Below are 21,797 nucleotides of genomic sequence, written 5' to 3'. Positions count from 1 at the left end.
CCCCACCAGAAGTGATCCCTGAGTGCAGAGCCAGTAGTAAGCCCAAGGTACTGCTGGATGTGGGTGCCCAAAAAAAGAAAAAAATATATATTTAGGTAATAGCAATTATCTTTAACTTAATTTAATACTTTTAAATTTGTTAATTTCACATTAAAGTTGAATATTGAAATACATTTCAGCATTTAACATGCTAAATGACTAGTTTTATTGATAACTACTTTTATTCTAAATCAAATACTTTAGGTCTCATTTGTGCATATAGCTGAAGTTTTAAGCATTTCATAGGTAAAATTAAGTCATATATTAGTTCTTTAAACTTTCATGGGGAGTACATTTATTCAGGAAGGTCATTATTATAAGAACATTGATTCTTTGTTTTATATAATTCTTTTTTGAATTATGTTTTTTAAAAAATAATTTCCTAGTTTCCCAGTTTGGACAAACTGGCAGGCTACCGAATGTAACCTGCCCACACGGCAGAGTCTGGCAAACTCCCCGTGGCGTACCCAATATGCCAAATACCAGTAACAATGATGGGTCTCATTCTCGTAACTCTGAAAGAGCCTTGAATGTGGCACTTTTTAAAAAATCTCAGGGCTAGGACGAAGGAGACGTTACTGGGGCCTGCTCGAGGAAATCGACAAATAACAGGATGGTCGTGATTGTGATCGTGAATTTCCTATTACTGTTATATGATATAGGTATAGGTCTTCACTATTTCCAATTAAGTTATCTGTGGTAGGTTATTAGCTTTAAATCCTTTCAGTCATTAGAATAAAATGCTCTGTGGCCCTTGTATTACTTGCTCCATTGTTCAGCATCTTCAGTAATCTGTGTTCTTTGTACATTGTTATGTGAAACTAAAGGATTCTTAATTGGGGCAGGGAGAGAGATTGGGTCACACCCAGCTGTTCTGTGGGGCCTATTCCTGATTCTGTGTTCAGGGGAGGTCAACCTCCTTCTCATACCTTATCTCCTATACTTTCTCTGGCCCCTTAAGGAGTTTTTGCTTATTTGTTGATTATTTTTGAGTCTGTTATAGTATGAAAAAATATAAAGTGTCCACTTTATGAAAATAAGGTATTGTAATTTCACACACATTTTATCAATGTTAACAAAATTTTATTTGGTGTTTTTTATAGGTGACATTTGCAGACAGAAGAAGTAAAGTATCCAGGAGTTCATGCCAGCTTGTCTTTGTTACTTGGACTAGCTTAAGAATTTATCAGACCAGCTACCAAAATGAAAAGTAGTGTGGGACAGATAAAAGTAAGTGAAACTTAAAATGAGGAAAATAAACAATAAACTTGTCCTCAGTGACCAGTTCTTGGGGGCCCGCTTGAGCAAATCAATGAACAACAGGAGGATAGTGCTACAGTGCTATATAAAATATAATATAGTGAATGCAAAGTCATTATACAATTAGGGTGGTAGACCCAAACAATACACACACTACATGCATCTTATACAATTTCTAGTATGAACTCTTTACCAGATGGGAAGAATATTATGTAAGTAGGCAGTTAAGAGTCAGAGTGCATGTGTGTGTGCACAATCAAAGGAAAACTAACAGGGCAGGAAGTTATACTAATCTTATCAGAGAACAGTAAATGAAAGGCAGATATCTCCTTCCCTGTCAGCTCACTGTTCCTGCATATTTCATATGTATAAACAAGCTTTTTATTCTGTGCTGTATTTTAGGTATTTATATATATATATATATATATATATATATATATATTTGCTTATTCATCAAGTGCTCCCTTAATTCTTGGTATGGTCCAGTGATTCTTCTAAGTACTTCATTTACTGTAATGAATAAAATAGAAAGTTTTGTTTGTTTGTTTGATTTTGGGAGCTGGGGGTATCACACCTGGCAGTGCTTCAGACTTACTCCTGGCTCTGAGCTCAGGGATTGCTCCTGGTGGGGCTCAAAAGACCATATGGGGTGCTTGGGATCAAACATAGGTCGACTGCATGCAAGGCAAGTGCCTTACCCACTGTACTATCACTCTGATCCCACAAAATTAAATTCTTTAATGGATTTTTGCATTTCAGTAGGGGAGCATTAAGTATTAATTGCTTGATTTGTGATGCCTGAAGAAAAGAGATAGGGTGAGACAGATCAGTAGCCTTGGGAGGCTGTGGTTTTTCTTGGATTCTCATTGGGAAGGAAGTGATTTGAACACAGAGATATAGGAAACAAGGGAGATAAACCATGCAGATACCGGTGGAAAGAGCAAAGGGAATAACATGTGCTGAGGCAGAAAGTCTAATATTGCTTGAGCAAGTTAAGAGATGTAGATAGAGGTCAATGGAGTAAAAGCAGCCAGTATCTTCATCTGCTTTCAAAGCTTTCTCTGCCTGTATTTAACAGTAAAACAAATCATTCAGTTTCCTTTTCTTTCCAGCTGCATAGCTCTACAAGTCTGTACATGGTCCTTAGATCTACAAGCACACCTGCCACTCCTCTCTCCTATCAACCTTGACCATTAAACCTACAAAGCTGCTCTGTGTTGAATGCTTAATAAACTGAAAGAATCAACTTAAACTGAACAGGCATTGCTGTCATCTTTTCTAACCTCGCTAAATATGGAAAGACAATCTCTCTTATCCCCTCTAGGTAGATAGGCAGCCCATTACCTCTTTTACCTATTTTTGGCAGGGGACTCCACTGTCCAGAAATCCAGCCCAGTCTGTCAGTGGATGCTCCCATACATTCTGAATTCTGTTTCATTGGGACTTGTGATTAATCCACTGCCACTCAATCATGGGCTCAACAGGTGACAGACTCTCGTAGAAGCAAGGACATAAAGAGAAAGGAGACCCTGTGTAGGACTTATTCTCCACTGATCCATGTTATATCAGAACTCTCAAATTTAGACTGGTTCCTTTTATACCGAGGGAGAGCATTTAGTGTGTCTCATCTTTTTTCTTCTTACACTATACTTTGTCATGTTTCCCGCTTGTAGTCCTCATGGACTTTTGTGGTAACCTCCAGAATAAATATGGGTGCTACCGTCAAAATGCCATTGGCACTAAGTGGCTTCACCCTCCCAGTCATTTTCCACCATAGGCTAGCTGTCTTTGTCTAGCCCACTTACCATAGCAAGTCCACTAGCTGGGTTAGTGGACTTACCTCAGGTGAAGCTTGGAGACCTCATCTCATCTCATGTTCTTGAGATCCTCTCTCAGTTTTTGTTTTGGGGATTTTGTTTGTTTTGTTTGAGCCTTCCTGTAGCTGCTTTTTCTAGCTAGAAGAAAGTTCTCTGCCTCCTTTCCCTTTAACTTGAAGTTTTGTTCTAAAACTTGAAAATTTGTATGTTCCAAGTCTTTGCACTGAGACTCTCTGCCCCTTTTGCTTCCGATAGTGCTCTCCTTATGCTGTCAGACACTGCAGGTAACTCTACAGTGTGTCATATTTATTCTCTTAGGTTAAAATCTTAAAAGTTTATACATGGTATTTGACATTGTTATTTTTGACTGCTGCCTTGATTTAAAATTTAAATTCTGAAAAGGAAAGAAGAGAATTCACATTGCTTGGATTATACTTAAATAAATTTTTTACTTAGTAAATTTCTACTCATCTTTCACACCCCTATTCCACACCTCTTTCCCACAGCCATCTCTGTCTACTCTGTTCATGGTGACTGTTGCCTATTCAGGATCCTGTCACCCCTTGTTATGTGTGCCAGTCATTTGTTAGCTTGATTATATTTACAAAATCCTGATTCACGACTTCAATATTTTTGGTTTCTCTCTCTCTCTCATAACAGCTGTTGCGGAGATGTGTTAAAAATCATTAGCACAGAATTGAGGCCTTCTTCCTAATGTAATCAAAATAATTGTTGTGCCTTGTAAAAGAAAAGCAGTTAGAGTTTTTCTTCTCTCTTTCACAGGAATATCTCTCCTATAAAATTATAAGTTCCTTGAGAGTTCCTTTGCTTTTTATATTACAGTATCTGCACACACACTCTTAGTATCTTCCGATGAATGATATGTAAATACAGTATTTGATTTTATCATGAATTAAATGAATCTGTTTTATGTGCACATTAAGGGTGTTGTGTCAAGTTTTGGGGTTATTTTGTCTTTTTTTTTTTTTGTTCTTGGGCCACACCTGGCTGTGTTCAGGGCTTATTGCTGACTGTGCTCTGGAATCACTCCTGGGGGTGCTCAGGGGACTGATGAGATGCTGGGGTTAGAACTCTGATTGGCCACACGCAAGACAAGAGCCCTACCCACTGTACTGTCTCTTTGTATTGTGCCCATCTAAAGTTGTCCTGTAGGAACATTTCATACAGATTTGAGCAACCCCACTTAATGGTGTTACTAAGTTAAATGATTTTTAAAACTTTCATATATCGTTAGAAAGATTTTTAAATAGTTGCCCAAGTATAAGATAACAGCCATATTATGGCTCTGTAAATTATAAATTTTGATCACATTTTGATTCACCTACATAGATTAGTTAGCATATCCTGCCAAAAATTTCATAGGTAATGAGACTGTTTTGGCAATTGTGATGTTAGAACTCAAACTGTTGCTAATTAGTCATCAAATAAGGGAGTCAGTTCTTGTTTATATTTCCACACAGTATCATTTTCTATTCTTAAATATATCATTTTCTCATTAAGAAGGCAAGCGCATAAATATACAGAACCAATTACTCATTTATTTTGCTTAGATCTTGATTAAATTGCTTTTAAAAACATCTGTTTTCTTTTTATATAGTGCAGCTTATTAGAGCAGTTTTAAGTTTTAGAGCTTGTCAGTGTGAAGGAGTAGTGGTTGGAAAATTTTTTTTCTATAGAGATAAATATCTGACTCCCTGAAGGTATTTGTTTTTTGTTGTTGCTGAGCTTTGTGAGCACTTTATATCTTGAGGATTAGCCCTTTTTTGATGTATTTTGTGCAAATACTTTACTCAGTAGTATGTCTTTTTTATTTTCACCTAAATTTCTTTTGCTGTGTGAAATGTTTTAATTAGATGTAGTCTCATCTGTTTAGTTTTGGTTTTGTTTATTTTGGCCAATGGTCAAATCACTGAAGGCATCCCTGAGCAGATCCTGGAGCATTCTGCCTATAGTTTATGGACTTTGAATCTTGAGGTCTTCGGTCCACTCTGAGATAACATTCATACATGATATGAAATATGGGTACAGTATTTTTGCATGTGACTATCCAGTCAGTTTTTCCTGTATAATTTGTTGAAGAGGCTTTCATGCACCTAGGTCCTTTGTCATAGATTTGCATAGATTAGTGCTCCATAAATCTGAGGTTTTTCTCTGAGCTCTCTATGCTTTTCTATTGATTGAGAATCTGTCCTTACTTCATTACCAGTTTTGATCACTGTTATAGTTAGGAAATGCAGTGCTTCCTGCCATATCTACTCACTTTGTGCCCCCCCCCTTTTTTTATTTGGCCTTGGTTTTGGTTTTATGGTTCACACCCAGGGATGTTCAGGGTTTACTTCTAGCTCTGCATTCAGTATTCACTCCTGGTATTCTTGAGATACTGTGTGGTATGCTGGGGATCGAACCTGGGTTGCCATGTGCAAGGCAAGCACCCTAATAGCTATACTATCATTCTGACCCCTTTGTTGGCTTTTTTTTTTCTGAGAATTTAGATTGTTTTTGCAGATTGACCTTTGTTTTTTAAAGGAAGCCATTCAGTATTCTTTGCAGAGCTTGTTTGGATGCAATTTATCTTTATCTGTTTTTTGTGGGAAAATGTTTTTGTTTTGTAAAAAAAAAATGATTGAGATTTAGTGGTTACAATGCTATTAATAATGGTTTCTCAGGAACATAATTCAAACACCACACCAAAGAATGTTCTTATTAGTCCTTCAGATATCAGTAGTAACCTTGGAGGGCAAAGGATTATTCTTGGTTGAAGCTTCTTTTCATTTAATACTTTAAATTATATCATTCTTTTGGCAGTATAGTTTCATTTAAATGATTTGTTTTGAATTTCTTGTTGTTTCCCTTGTATTCAAGGCTTTGCTTTATCTTTTGCCGCTTTTCATATTCTCTGGTTCTTGCCATTCCAGTTGAACTATGTCTTGGTGTTTTGTTTTCAGTTTGTTTTGCTACTCTTCCTCCTGGATTAGTGCACTAGTCTCCCTTCTTAGACTAGGGAAATTGCTATTGCTTCTTTACTTGGAGTTAAACTGTTGCTCTCCAGTCGTCTTTGGTCAGCGTTGAGAGTTCTCATGTTCTTAGAGAACTCTCCTAGACTTCTGATCCTGGCTATTGAAGACTTGTCAGGAAATTTCTTCATTTTTTTCATTATCTCTGGTACTCTGGGTAGTAGGGATGAACACTGACTCCCAAGTGGTCTTACGCCAGTGATCTGGTGCCTTCTATTCACAGTAAAGTCCAGTAATAGAACTTAGGGCTCTCTTATGTTCTGGGAGCCACCACTGCCTTTTGAAGATTTCTTGGCAGGATCTGTAGGGGTGGAGCTAGGTCCCCAAAATCCAGCAGGCCTAGAGGAAGGACTGATGCCAGAAGTGCAACAATAATTCCGATGTTTTTTTGGAGGGGAGGGTGGGTGGCCAAAGTGTAGGATGTACCAGGAAACCCAAGGAAGGCTCTTGGTTACCTGGCAGTGGGACAGAACAGAATGCAACTGGACTGAGAGTCCTATCTGGAGAGGCGCTTAGGAACCCTAGATGTTATATATGGGGGAGGAGAGAGTGAGGCCAGCAGAGGCGCATCACTTATGCCTTATAACATAATTTTGAAATGCCTCATTCTCCTTTTTTTCTTCTTTGAAGCATTATTCTGAGAGAAGGGAGAACTATCATTCATACCAGAGAAATTCATCTCCTGAAGACAGGTAAACAGTTTTATGTATTCCAAATGCAATTTTCAGGTTTTCAATTAAATTTAAGAAGTAATTTAGCTCTAGAGTTCTAACTTTAGACTGAACAGTATAACTTCTTCTAGATGATAATGTTATCTAGGACAAGTCATCTTAGAAATTTCTTTGTTCTAAGAGTTTCTAATAAGCCCAGATGTTTATAATTGAGGTAACAATGACTTACAATACTGTAAATGTTTGTGTTTTAGGCATAAAATGTAATAGTTCCATATTTTATGTAGTTTTTAGGTGAAAGCGTAATTTGAATAAATAGTGAAGAATAAAAGCTTATGTACCATGTATAAATAGGAATAACGTAATTTTATTTGTGTGTATTTGTATATGGGCTGGAGAGATAGCACAGCAGGTAGGGCGTTTGCCTTGCACGCAGCCAAATGGCCGACCCGAGTTCAATTCCTCCGTCCCTCTCGGAGAGCCCGGCAAGCTACCGAGGGTATCTCTCACTCACAGCAAAACCTGGCAAGCTACCTGTGACATATTCGATATGCCAAAACACAGTAACAATTGTCACAGTGGAGACGTTACTGGGCCCGTTCGAGTAAATCGATGAACAACGGGAAGACAGTGACAGTGACAGTATTTGTGTATATATTTAACCTAAGATTTTATAATTTTCTGACTTTTAAAAAAATTCCAAGAGTAACCTTACACTCTGTATTGCTAATAATCTTAATCATTATCCCTGCTATCCAGTAATCACTTTGAAGAGTAACAACTGATGAAAATAGCCTTTGGAGTGGAATTAAGCTCATCTTTATTGAGGTCAACCAGTGACTCTCGTCTTACTTGTTCAGTGCTTTGATAAAGTGAGCCCATTAAGTAAAAGTGCCATTTTCAGGATTGCCTTTTTTATACTCACATTCAGACATATATTTTTTATCAAGGGTTGCGAATCAGTATAAGTTTAGTTAAGTGACTTTTAGGGAGTGTATTTTTTGTACAAGATGAAATCTTTTATATAGTCATTACTAAATAGATAGTAGCATTACCAATACATGACTATGACATGGTTGTTTTTAGCTTATAACTTGAGTTTTCTTATGTGTTAGATATGCAGATCAAGAACGATCCCCTCGGGATAGAGATTACTTTGATTATAGATCAGATTATGAACGTTCAAGAAGAGGACGTTCTTATGATGGCAGCATGGAATCACGGTTAGTATTTGAAATTCTAACAGAAAAATGAAGGTTTTATAGGTTTCATTTGTGTTTTATAATAAAACCAGCAATAATAGCAGCTAGCAGTTATGGGATGTTTGTAAGTGTCAGACTTTATAATCAGGAATTTATTTGACTTAATTATTGCAGTAAGTATATTAAGTTGATACTCTGTCATTGTTTTTACATTGGAATTGTAAAATATTTGAATATACTTCCAAGTCTTGGTCTATCTAATGTTTAGCCCAACATCTTATTCTTCATACTATACTGCTGAGGAGTTAGCTTAAGTGACAATTTTAGAACCATTCCTGAATGAAAGTCGTTATATTTTCTTGCATGGTAGCAGGTAGAGAGACATTAAGAGTGAATTACCTATCTCTAATCTTTATCTAAATACAATTCTTGTTTAAACTTGTTACATTGTATCAAAAACTTTGTTCTTAGAGTTTTATGTATATTTTTTGATCTTTCTCCCAGCATCCATTCTGTAACTACCAAGACTAACTCCGTCACTGGAAATTTTTATTAAATTTCGTGGCAGTTTGGCATTAAGAACATTACTTGATACCTGTAGCCAAAAATTCCTTGTCACTCCATACCTTCTAAGTACATAAAGTGTCAGATTTAATTAATCTCCAAATGCCAGTCTCATCTGCTTTCACTTTAGTACACCTTCATGAAAAGAATTATTTCCACCATAATTGTGAGCTACACATATTACATATGATGTTCCCTAACACTGTCAGAATCCATGGAAATTGATAGTTTCTCCCAGTTTATGAATAAGAAAATATGTTTGAAATTACTAAATTATGTTTCTGAGAGTGTAGGTTTCTATCCCTATTGCAGAGATGAAAAGAAAATAACAACTAATATATGAATTCAATTTTGACTCCAAGTCTCATTCTTTTCCCATAATTTCTAGCAGTGTTCTTCTTTGTAATTCTGTTTTATCCAGTGTATGTCTCATTTAATTTGCACAGCCACACTGTGAAATAAGTATCCTGTATGGTGTGCAGAATATAATGACTAGCAGTCTAAAAGCATCTGCAAATAGATATGTCTATTCCATTTCAAAGAAAGCTCTGTCACTTCTACACTCTGACGGATCAAACACTGTAATTGTAAGGACAACATTTTATTAGCCACCAAGCTCTCGTACCTGGTGATTCTCAGAGGAATCATAACCAAAGTCAATAAATCCCTGCTGAGATTACTCTCTTGGAACATGTTGCATTCATAATAAGAAGCAACTCATTTGTAAATCAGTGCCTTGAATCGAATCGTGAGTCCCTGCCTCTGTGACTGTGGTTTCCGTTTGTAGACACTCCCCCCTCCCCCCCCCCCGCCCCATTCATCTGCTGCGTATACATTTGGGAAGTTTTCTCTGTATATGTAGATTGTATTACTATATATTAAGACAGATTCTCTCAGACATGCCTTTTAAATTTAGCCAAAATTCACCCAGTGGTTTTCTGGTAACAGTGATAATATAAAATTGATTTTAATAGTTGTTGTGCATATAACTTAAGGTTTCATAAAGCATGAGCTGAGTAATCTTGTTTCCAAAGCAGTATATATCAAAATCACTTAAGGAAACAGTTTATCTTTGGGGAAGTAAGAGCAAAAAAGCAAAGATAAAATGTTTCCTGTTTATTCTTGCTACTTTCAAATAAAAATATCTTGATTATTGAAAGTGTAAGAAAGGATACTTTCACACGATTAGGGAAGATTAGGACTAGAAAATGGTTGGTTTTTTACTTTTAAAAAATTGTAAACATTGTCTCAACCAGAATCTTCTGATATTTCCAATGAGAGTGTCAGTTTTGTCAAAAAAAAAAATAGTTCTGTTACATTTTTTTGATCTTACTTCTAAATCAAGTTTATTGGCGATAAAATGATTTTTCCTTTGTATAGTTTAGGACATATATCACAGGCCACTTTATCTTAGAAAACTATTTTGATAGTGCTATTTTTACCTAAATTATTATTAATGATTTTGCATCTCAAAGACTAACTCATACTGTTCTTTACAACTACTGCTTTACGTGATTCTTTACTATTTCCTTATTATTCTACTCATTTGGTCCCAATACTTTTCCTCAGTTTTTCATAGTTATTCTCTTAATTGCAAAATTTCACCTCCCTTTTTCTATTTCCCTGTTTCTTTGCCTGTCACCCATCTCTCCTTTATATAAATTCTGTCAAGGCTTGTGGATCTAGTTTGTTACATTTTCTCTGTGTGACATTTTCTCGCAATTCCAAATCCTGTCTGAATTTGTGGGGCTGATTATTTTCTCATTTATTTAGTATAAAGTTCGTTTAAGGATGAGTTTCATATCATCTATTTAATCAAGAATAATTAAATTACAGAAGCAGGGACCGAGAAAAACGCAGAGAAAGAGAAAGAGATGCTGATCGGAAACGGTCCCGGAGAACCCCATCTCCTTCAAGAAGAAGCCCAGAATCATCGCTGACCCACAGTTCCTCTGCTCAGGATGAACCTAGTGCGAAGAAAAAGAAAGATGAACTGGATCCTCTCCTTACTCGTACAGGCGGAGCATATATTCCTCCTGCAAAGCTCAGAATGATGCAGGAGCAGATTACAGATAAGAACAGGCATGTCAATATAATATATATAAGTAGTGATACCCTCACTGGGAAAGAAACAGTCACTTATGATATAATTAACTTCAGTTGTTGAGAATTTACTTGAATACATAAGAGATGTCACTTTGGACCTCTTTTGTTCTTCGGTTCACGAACTCAAGCTTTGCATACTGTTTCTATGACTATATGCATATATAGTGTATGTATATGAATATATGCACATGTATATATATATGCACAAGCAAACTATCGTTCCATAGTTGTATGCATAGGTATTATTTTTCATAAATTATCAAGAGTTCTAATTTGCTATTAAAGGCCCAAGATAGAACTTTCCAAGTATACCAAACCAAGAATTAGCAACATTTTTTGGTAGGGGATTGGACAGTAGGGAGTGGGGCTACACATGACTCGGGATATTCCTGTCACTGCACTCAGGAATTACTCCTGGGGTGCCTGGTGGATCATATGGGGTGCTGGAGATTAGTCAGTCATGTGCAAGGCAAATGCCCTAGTGCTGTGCTATTCTCTGGCCCCTAGCAAAAGAAAAAAATTTTAAACAAAAGATCAGATGGTATTTTAAACCTTGCGCATTTTTTTTGTATCTGTTGCAGCACTTGAACTTCACTTGGTATTACAAATATAGTCATAAATATGATGTAAACAAATGAGTGCAGCTATATTCTTATAAAGCTTTCTTTTTTTTCGTTCTAATTTTCATTAAAACACCATGATTTACAAAGTTGTTCATAATAGAGTTACTTCAGGCATACAGTGTTCCAGTATTAAACCCCCAACAGTGTCCCCACACTCCACCAATGTCCCAGGTTCCTCCCCACCCCACAACCCCTTAGCAGGTATATACAAAAAAGTATTTAAAGTCACTAGGTCCAACAAAATGTAAAGAATTGGCAAGTGGAATTATTAGAAAATAAATCAGTAGAAGTCAGTTTGTGATAATTGATTGCTAAATGATTTTGACCACTATATTAAGACATTGCTATAAAATCTCTTAGCAAGAGAGGAGTAAACATACCCTTCTTAATCTAGTAGGAGGCAACCATATTTACCATTGCCATGCTCAGTGCCACACGTTGGGCAGTTTTTCCTATCCTTTAGAAAATATAAAGCTTTAATTAAGAAAACAGGTTATCGGCTTCATTTAGCTTTTGGTTATATGGAATTAAATTGGCTTTTTCCCCATTCTCTTCATAAACCAGAGCATCTTAGTAATTTTTTTGCTGCATTCACACAGTTTTCAATATAGAAACATTTATGCTCGCATTTCTTTCTTTTCTCAGAATAAGTGCAATAGTGAGAAGCTCTGTAGAAAAGTACAACTAAATCTTTAAGACGTTCTCTAGTAGAATGAGTTAACTAGGAAAAGTATGGCTTAAGAGTGAAATAGTCATTAAATTGCTAGTTTTGTAAAATTTAGCATAGTGGGTAGTTTAAAAGAAATGATTCCAAGTGAGCCAAGAAAAAGTATTCTTACACCTTGCTTTAACATTTTAATTACAACTTTGAAATATTTGAGAACCTTATATAAATGAAATCAAAATTCATCTCAAGAATTGACTTGAAGTAGAACTATCATTTACATAAAACAAAATACAAAGATGTGAAGTAAAATGAAAAATTTATGAGCTGGAATGGAATATGAAATTAAATTTAAAATTTCTAAATTTATCTTGATGTATCATATTCCAGTTCTTAGGGGGATGCTTAGAGTGTTGGGTGAGAATGGACTGCAGATGGATTCTGATATTAGTAAGAACTTTATGGGAACATAGACATTCTGCTGTTGGGAGTAATAGGATCAGCGTTAGAGATGTGAACACTTTCTTCAGTACAGCCCAAAGCCATCCTAATTATAAAGGGGAAAAAAAATTATTGATGGGAGTCTTGCTTTCTAAAAAATAGGACAGGCAGAGGAGAACCCGTGGTATATGCAGTCGTAAAGAAATTCCTGGAATATAGCTTTATTAATAATTGACATCTATTCATAGACACTAAAGGGCACAAGGAAAAGTTGAAGTCCCTAGACGTCTAAGTAGTCTCTGTTCAGTAGAATCAGGTGAATTGTAAGCATGTGAATTATGCCTGACTTAAGTATATCAGTCCTTTGATAACTTTGATAAAGGTTTAATAGGACAGGCTGAGGGTTGCAGTTTTTTTTTTTTATCAGTAGTATCTTATTGAATATTTGGCTATTCAAAGGAAAAAATGAAATCATGAAATTTGCATCAATATGGATGGATCTGGAGAGTATCATGCTGAGTGAAATCAGGAGAGGGATAGACACAGAATGATCTCTCATTTTCGGGTTGTGAATGGGGAAAAACGTATGCCCAAATGCAACAGAAAATGATGACTTGTCTTCAGTCAGAAGCTTGGGGCAGAATAGGATAGAGATGATGAGAACACTACTGTGATAGTAGAAAGAAGTCTTCTCATGGCCTTGTTACAGGTCTGTAGGTATTCTAAGGAAAGTACTAAGAGAAGCGGACACCTAGGTAGAGGGTGTGGTATTGGCATAGTTTGTGTATGAAATCCAATTGACAGTTTGTAAATTGTGGTCCTCCTCCTGCCCCAAACAAGAGAAAAACTTACACTTCTCTAGCTTTCATAGCATACCAAAGGATTGGATTTGAGGGGCAGAAGGAGGCGTCTGCTTCAGGTTCAGGTAGTAAGAGGGAGTACATGGTCTACCTCAAATTTAGAAACACTAAAAAGATTAACTGCAAGTCAGTTCTCTTGTGTCCATGCTCAGGGCTTGCTCTGGGCTCTGAACTCAGTGACCACCTGGCAGTGCTGCAGACCATATGGGTTTCGGGGAATCTACTGGGTTGACTTTAAGGCACTTGCCTTGTCCATTGTCCTGTCTCTCAGCACTTTCCTTAGAATACCATTCAGAATAGAGATCTTTAATCTACAGACCTTTAACAGAGTCATGAAAAGACTTCAGGCATTCTGCTAACCTGAGGTATAGGGGCAGGGAAAGATGCATCTTTACTGCCACTAATCTGAAGTTTAGCATTTCTTTCTACTGGGAATCTAGGCAGCAGATAATAGTTAAGCAGACTATCGTTGGAAATGTACTTTATGCTATGTTACTTGGAAGTGACGGATGCTATTACATGTACTGGCACTTCTGTCATTTAATGTTTTAAGAAGTACATTGCATACAATATCGAACTTTTTTCTGTGTTTTAAAAATAACAATATTTTGATATGATTGCTATAATCCTATATATTTGCTTATATTATTCCAAAATACTCAGTTTCACCAGACTTCCACAAGAATATATGAAAGAAAAGAAGTTCCGATTTCCCACAGCTGACAGCATATTCCAGAGAGAAATAATTATATAAACCATAGAATTTTGTAGCTTTAGACATTGTGTTTAACCTCAGGAAATACAATTTAACTTTTTAATTTAATGCGAGATGTTTTTTAAAAGAAAAGCAGCCTGGTAATAAAACATTTAGTTGATACAGCAGAGCGACTACTATCTATGTTTTTTGTTTTTGTTTTCTTAGGCACTATAATTTTAGCAGAGGCTGGACCAGAGAGATTGTATAGTGGGTAGGGCGCTTGTCTTACCCAGGTTGGATCCTGGCACAGCGTGTCGTCCCCTGAGTAGTACCAGGTGTAGCACCAAAACAGAAAAATAGAATGGTCTATTAGCCCCATTACTTAGTATGACTCTTTTTTTCCTGTCATCACTGCCATTTCTGTTTAATTTTTCCTCTATCGTGCTTTTATGAGATAGGAACACAATGAAATTTTCCTTTTTATGGTTTATATTTGATTACTTTAAGACAAGTTTGAGTAAACAAACCATTTTAAGGTAATTGATGTGAAATCTGAATAATAAATGTGCTTTGCAGTCTATCCTTTCAGAAACATCAAACTCTCAGAGGGATGCAATCTCTACATAAATATCTCATGTATACAAATTAACTGTCACTATCACCCCGTTGTTCATCGATTTGCTCGAGTGGGCACTAGTAACATCTCCATTTGTCCCTGTCACGTTCTAGTGTAGCCCGATGGCATATCGGGGGCTCTTTCAGGGTCAGGGAAATGAGGACCATCATTTTACTGTTTTTGACATATTGAGTATGCCACGGGTAGCTTGCCAGGCTCTGCTGTGTGGTATATAGTAAAAATATTAACTGTATTTCAGATATTATTTGTAAGGTAAAGGCCCTCCCGTTGATCGTCGATTTGCTCGAGCGGGCCCAGTAACGTCTCCATTGGAGACTCTGTTGTTACTGTGTCTGGCATTTTACTACACTTGGGGTCATTTTATAAGTTGTTAAAAATAATTTTTTATATTTTCTTATTTTAACCTATTGTAATTATTGAGTAAATTTCAATCTTTTTTAAAATTATTTTTTTTAGCTTGGCCTACCAGAGGATGAGCTGGGAAGCCTTAAAGAAGTCAATCAATGGTCTCATCAACAAAGTCAACATTTCTAATATAGGTATTATTATTCAAGAACTTCTGCAAGAAAATATAGTTAGAGGAAGGTAAGCATCAGTTGTTTTTTATACGTAGCACTTCAGAGGAGTTTTTCAAAGGAACGTATCTTTATTGATCCTTTATTGTACTTCATCTTGAAGATAGTTAAGAATGTATATTTAAAGTCCAGTTCTCATAAAAATGTAAATTAGGGCCAGAGAGATAGTGTATGGGATACATCACAACAGAAAAATTGCAAACTACCCAATAAATAATTTATACTTCACTATTTGAAATTATATAGCATTTTTCCCTTTTAAAGAACTTAATGTCCCGAAATGATTTTTAAAGTCATTTGTTGACTGAATAGTTTCGGTGATTAAACTCACAGTGAATAATTATTATGTATGTTACCTCCAACCACTTTAATTACTAATGAAAGAAAAGTAAAGACTATGAAAGAAATGAGCACGGTCAGCATTAAATTTTAGAAATGCAGTAGAAAAAGACTCAGCATTTTCCGTGATGCCGTTGGTGTTACATAGAAAATATTGTCTTTTCTGTTAACTATTTTAAGATCTAATGGTTGATATTTCGGATCACCCTGATTCTTCAACTCAAAAAACACTGGATGACTGAAACTCAATCATGAAAGTTTTGTAACTCTATCTCACTGTGATTCAATTAAATAAAAAAAAAAATCAAGAATAGAAAATTGATGAAAAGGTAGCCATTGAGTTGTTAGGGTGACCTCACCTCTTACACGAAAGAAGTCCTATCAGCTGTTTTAAGATCTTACATTGGGTTCTCTTTTTCTCATTTTCTACTCTAGTGATTCAGTTGCCTAATTGTTTTCTTGCCTTTGACAATCCAATAATGACTTGTTATTACATTACTAAAAATAACTCCTCAGTTCACTTTGCATTTTTCCTCTTACCAAATGCATATAGAAATGAGTTAGAAGTACATTCTTTTATTTTCTAGCATTGTTTTAGTGTTATTCTTCATTGTTCGATTGTACCTATCATAGGAATATTAAAAATGTTCATTTCAGTAAAATGAGGCTTAAAAGTGGAAGCTATTCAACTGTCTTTAATCACAGAAGTAATTTTATATAAATTTTATATAAATGATAAACCTCTCAAATTTTTAGTATTCCTGAAGCAGAATTCTTTCATTCACACTTTTATAATATTAAATAGAATCTTTCTAAGAAGTTTTAAGAACTCAGTCATGATTAGATACAACAAACAATAGGAAAAATAAGATTATATGCAAAAAAGTTTTGAACAAAAATTAGAATAAAATTTTTTCTGTCTTATGAAAGTACAAATCAAAAGTTCATTCCCCACTCAACAGATTTATTAGTAAAACAACCAATTCTACTTTATTATGGATTTTTAAGCTTTTTTCCACAGTGACTCCTTTTTATCCAAGAAATTTTTATGGGACCCTGGGTATTATATAAATGAGGTATATAAATCAAACATTTAATAACAAATCATAAATCTATTTTAAAGCAATTTTTAAACATTTTTAGTGGCTCCATTTTTCAGTTATACACTCTTATGTCAAGTTGTGACCCACAATTTTAAGATGCTACACCCTAGATAATGTGGTAAAAGTTTAATTTTAATTTAGCTTTTGTGATTATTACAGAGGACTAATATTGCTGGATTTTTAATGCCCAAAAGCAGATTTTAAAGGTTTCTGCTTTTTTTTTTTTCTTTCAACAGGGGCCTTCTCTCCAGATCTGTTTTGCAAGCCCAGAGTGCTTCTCCAATCTTCACCCATGTTTATGCAGCATTGGTTGCAATTATAAATTCCAAATTTCCACAAATTGGAGAATTAATCCTCAAGAGATTAATTCTTAACTTTCGAAAAGGCTATCGAAGAAATGATAAGGTACACAGAATAAACTTGAGTAGACTGTCACAGGGGATAGACTAATAATCTGGTATCAACAATTAATGAAGAGGATTGTTGCTATACTCGTAGGATCACAAATCATCCTGTTATTCGTCGATTGCCTCGAGCAGGCCCCAGTAACGTCTCCTTCATCCTAGCCCTGAGATTATATTCAAGGCTCTTTAGGAGAATGAGGCCCATCATTGTTACTGGTATTTGGCATATTGGGTTTGCCACGGGGAGTTTGCCAGACTTTGCTGTGTGGGCAGACTACATTCGGTAACCTGCCAGTTTGTCCAAAGTAGGAATGAGATAATAAGATGTCATAATAAGATGTCATAATAAGATGTCGCGCAGCCGTGAATGCGGCTGTGCGGTTCCAGGAGCTGGTTTTTATAGTCTCTGAGTCTTGGCCGTTGATGGGATTACACGGCGCCAGGGGGCCAGTTGGTGGGGGTGACCCTCGCCTACTGGAATTTGGAGGATCTGGGTGGAGGATGCTCAGCCCAAATCCGAGTAGGCTTGGAGATCTCGGCCCCGGAACCTGCGTGACTTTGTCCCTCTGCCAGTACCTTCATGTGTGCGGAGAGTGGTCTCAGCATGGTGGTGACTGGTCCTGGAGGTCTTCTGCTGCCGGAGCCCTGGTCGGGGCGGGGAGGAAAGCTCAACCCGCTCCCCTCCAAGGGGCCCCAGCAGCGAGGACAGTCAGGCGCGGGGGCAGGAGACTGCACTGTTCTCTTCCTGGAGCTGGTTTTTATAGTCTCTGAGTCTTGGCCGTTGATGGGATTACAAGGCGCCAGGGGGCCAGTTGGTGGGTGTGACCCCCGCCTACTGGAATTTGGAGGATCTGGGTGGAGGACCCGTAGGATATATTTTAAAAATTATCATAGGAATATTTTGTGCGATTAAATAATATGAATCACAAAAGTTAAGTGTGTAAGCTGTAGAATTAAAGCTAGCTAAAAATGACATGTCTTTTATTTTATAACTTAGAATATAAAAATTATTCTTTTTGCATATTTTAAAATATTATGTAAGTAATCCAGGCGTTCTATAGATAAATGAAAATTGGTTTTATTGTTAAAAATTCAACATTTTTCCTACCATTGTTTTTCAGCAACTTTGTCTGACTGCTTCAAAATTTGTGGCACATCTTATTAACCAGAATGTGGTAAGTAATTATCTACAAAATTAAGTGGTTTGATATCTTGATGCTACTTCAGTGATATGTCTATTTTAGTTTATTATCTCTTAGGAGAGTAGTGAATAATATTTAGCTTTTTTAAACAATAAAGAGTACATTCTTAAATATTAAGAAAAACCAGAACAAGGTATTTTTTTTAATCAAATTGATCTGACCACGTGGTTACTTAACAGCAAATTACTCCTACAAAGAATGTAATTGTTTTTTTTGAATAAGAGCATATCTCTTCCACTGCTTTTCTATGTATCATTTGTTAATAGGAATCTAATAATATCTTGATATCCAGCTAAAATCTGTTTCTCATAGTCTTAAAGATACACAGTAAGGTAGCAACAACAGGTCAGAGGCAACACAGCAGAACTGATGCAAACGATTGAGTTAATGCATCAACTAAGTGAGGGGGGTATTCCTTGTGGGAGGGAGGTGGTTACTCTGGTGATGGGTGTGGTGATCAAAATATGTTTGGTAAACTATTAATAGTACCGTAAATCATAGAATTTTGATCAAAATAAAAAATCACATAAATTTCCCAAAAGGAGAGAGAGAACAGAGGGGAATGCCCTGCCACAGAGGCGGGGGGGATGGGGGTGGGAGGGATACTGGGATCGGTGGTGGTGGTAAATGGGCACTGGTGGGGAGGGATGGGTCTTTGATCATTGTATAATTGAAACCAAAGCACAAAAATTTGTAAGTCTACAACTGTACCTCATGGTGTCTCACTAATAAAAATTAAAAAAAAAATCACATAAATTAAAAAAAAATTTTTCCACATCTAAAAATGATAGAGAACATCTGTCGAATCAGCTTATGAAATATAAAATGTTGTTATTGAACTTCAGATGCAAATGTATTTTTCATTCATTTTTTGTGTTTATTTTGTGTTAATGTATTTGTGTTTTAGATTTAACTCCTGCTTAAACCTAAGATGGTGAATTTCTTTATATCTTTATAAATATAAATATCTTTATATTTCTTTAAAAATTTTCTTTTACATATATATTATCATGATTAACTATAGTTACATATGAAGAAGAGTTTTGAAGTTATTACTTTAAGTAAATTATTCTTTTCTATGTGAAATTTATTCTAATGTTTACCCTTAAAAATTTTTAAATTTAACTCAGTTATATTGCATATTATGGATTTGCCAGGTCCATGGAAACAGTTTCACATTTTTGTAAGCAGCACAGATGTTTCAGTGGTTTTTGAATGTATATTATACTTATATTGGAAATTTTGGCATTGTTGCAAAATAATAAAAATGGTAACTGTTAAGATCATCTCAACTGTGACAGAGGGTGATATTTTCTTCTCACTAATCAAACACTAATCTTCCATTCAAAATAAAAAGTAGATGTACATTTGATGTTGTGTTCAGTGTAAAAAGATATTTTCCGGAGTTGAGAGTTAAATACTTTTCCTCTCCATCCCAGAAAAGGTAGGCGTATGGTGTTTTGAACATATTTCTCAATCCATTAATTTTTTCAAAGTATAGCTTCTCAGAAATTATTTGTACTCCACCTGGTATTGTTTATAAATTAATTTTTGCACAGTCAGTATAATTTAATGAAGAAAAAATTAGGAGTTTTAAAACTGTCATTATGCATCAGGAACTTTTTGAAAATATTTTTATTTGATTGGAGAGATATTTACTAGTTTCTGATAAAATTAATTGGAAAATGGATATCAAGTTGTGATGATGAGAAGAGGATGATATGAAAAGAATCCTATTAGTGAGCCAGAAAGATATTTTAGTGGACTGAGCACATTCTTTGCATACAGGAGTCTAAGGTTTGACCCCTGGTCCTGCATGTCCCCTTCAGCAGAGCAGTCTCAGAATTAGCCCCTGAACAGCACTGGATTTGGCCCAAAACTACCAAAAAGTAAGCCATTGCTATTCATATAGTGATTCTAAAAGTAGCTCAGAACACAAATTAGTATATTTTTTAATTTGTATTTTGACACTAAGTTGGCATTTCCTACAAATAAAGTATCTTCCTCATCTGTAATGAAGAAGAAGAATATTTTTTCTGGCAATATTTTGGTCACTCTAGTGTAATTAAGATTTTTTTTGATAATCATCTGGAAATCCTTGAAAGATGTATACTGAAAGTAGAAAAAAAGTCGCATGTCATTTGTACTAGTTTTTTTTGTGTGTGTGTGTATGAAACATGTATAATATGACTAAAACTTCAAAGATTAACTCAGTATTAGGTAAAATATTTCCTCTTTATGCCTTCTTTCTGTTTAAGGCACATGAAGTTTTATGCTTAGAGATGCTTACTTTGCTCTTGGAAAGACCAACAGATGATAGTGTTGAAGTGGCTATTGGTTTTCTCAAAGAATGTGGCCTCAAATTAACCCAGGTGTCACCAAGGGGAATCAATGGTAAGTTGATTCATCAACAAACATCATCGGTTTGATATTGAGCTCTCATTTCTGTGTTATAGTATTATTGCTTATTGTCTTTTTTTCTGTTTAATTTAAAGCTATATTTGAACGCCTTCGAAATATTCTCCATGAATCTGAAATTGACAAAAGAGTTCAGTATATGATTGAAGTGATGTTTGCTGTACGGAAAGATGGATTCAAGGACCATCCAGTTATCCTTGAAGGACTTGATTTAGTAGAAGAGGATGATCAATTCACCCACATGCTCCCTCTGGAGGATGACTATAATCCAGAAGATGTTCTTAGTAAGTCAGAGGATAGGGGTGGGAAATAGGATAAGATCAAATGTAAATATAGAAAATTAACACAGATTTGTTTTTATCAAGTGTAATTAAGGACACTATGATTTACAAAGTTTTTTTTTTTATAATACCGTTGTTTCAAGCATTTAAGTGTTCCAGCACCACCAGTGTGATCTTCCCTCCCCTAATATCCCCAGTTTCCCTCCCAATCCCAACCTCCCCCTCTTAGGCTATTAACAAATTTACTTTCTATTGCTTATTCCAACAAAACTTTAGAAATGGCTAGTAGAATGATCAGAAAATAAATCAGTAAGAACCAATTTGTGATTGTATATGATTGGCCTATGTAACTAAGAAAATTAAAACCATTTACTATAATATAACAAAATGCATATTGTCATTTACGTATATAAGTTTTCAACTCTGGAATCTAAAATATATTGAATTGAATTTTATATTTGAACCTCATGGTAATAATTATGGCTTACCTGTCAATAATAAAACTTTTAAAGTAGTTCTGTGTTAATATATTTTAGAGTTTACATGGAATAGTAAGGCCTGTATATGTAAATTTTTCCCTTACACTTTATATAAATTCTGTGGTTTACAAAGTTACAATCCAGTACCAATCCCAACACCATTACACCTTTCTCCACCATTGTGTCCAATTTTCCCAACCACTCCTTAACAAGGCCCCCATAACAGGCCCTCAGTAATTTATTCTGTATTGCTTGTTATCAATAATTTACTAACAGAATGATCAAAAACTGTTTCCTTAGAAGAAAATTAGTGTAAACTGTTGTATCTCACCATGGAATCATTAAGTCCTTATGTGAGAGATTAAACCTTCTGTGTTTAT

The 21,797-nt window shown here is 35.5% G+C and overlaps 1 protein-coding gene across 2 annotated transcripts in view; it reads left to right on the top strand.

Moving 5' to 3' along the window:
• The window catches only part of CWC22 (CWC22 spliceosome associated protein homolog), a 72,262-nt gene that overhangs the window by 18,514 nt on the left and 31,951 nt on the right, over positions 1 to 21,797 (top strand). For both annotated transcript variants that reach the window (XM_056110151.1, XM_056110150.1), the window contains exons 2-10: positions 1,143 to 1,269; positions 6,782 to 6,843; positions 7,938 to 8,045; positions 10,425 to 10,670; positions 15,073 to 15,201; positions 16,870 to 17,038; positions 18,159 to 18,212; positions 20,498 to 20,633; positions 20,735 to 20,941. In XM_056110151.1, the coding sequence (XP_055966126.1) occupies positions 1,243 to 1,269; positions 6,782 to 6,843; positions 7,938 to 8,045; positions 10,425 to 10,670; positions 15,073 to 15,201; positions 16,870 to 17,038; positions 18,159 to 18,212; positions 20,498 to 20,633; positions 20,735 to 20,941 (1,138 nt within the window). In that variant the 5' untranslated portion in view covers positions 1,143 to 1,242. The remainder of the gene's footprint in view (positions 1 to 1,142; positions 1,270 to 6,781; positions 6,844 to 7,937; positions 8,046 to 10,424; positions 10,671 to 15,072; positions 15,202 to 16,869; positions 17,039 to 18,158; positions 18,213 to 20,497; positions 20,634 to 20,734; positions 20,942 to 21,797) is intronic.

Source organism: Sorex fumeus, unplaced genomic scaffold, assembly GCF_029834395.1.
Source record: "Sorex fumeus unplaced genomic scaffold, SorFum_2.1 ptg000009l, whole genome shotgun sequence".
Taxonomy (NCBI): Eukaryota; Metazoa; Chordata; class Mammalia; order Eulipotyphla; family Soricidae; genus Sorex; species Sorex fumeus.
The sequence above is the reverse complement of the archived record's forward strand: the minus strand, read 5'-3'. Positions and strand labels throughout refer to the sequence as shown.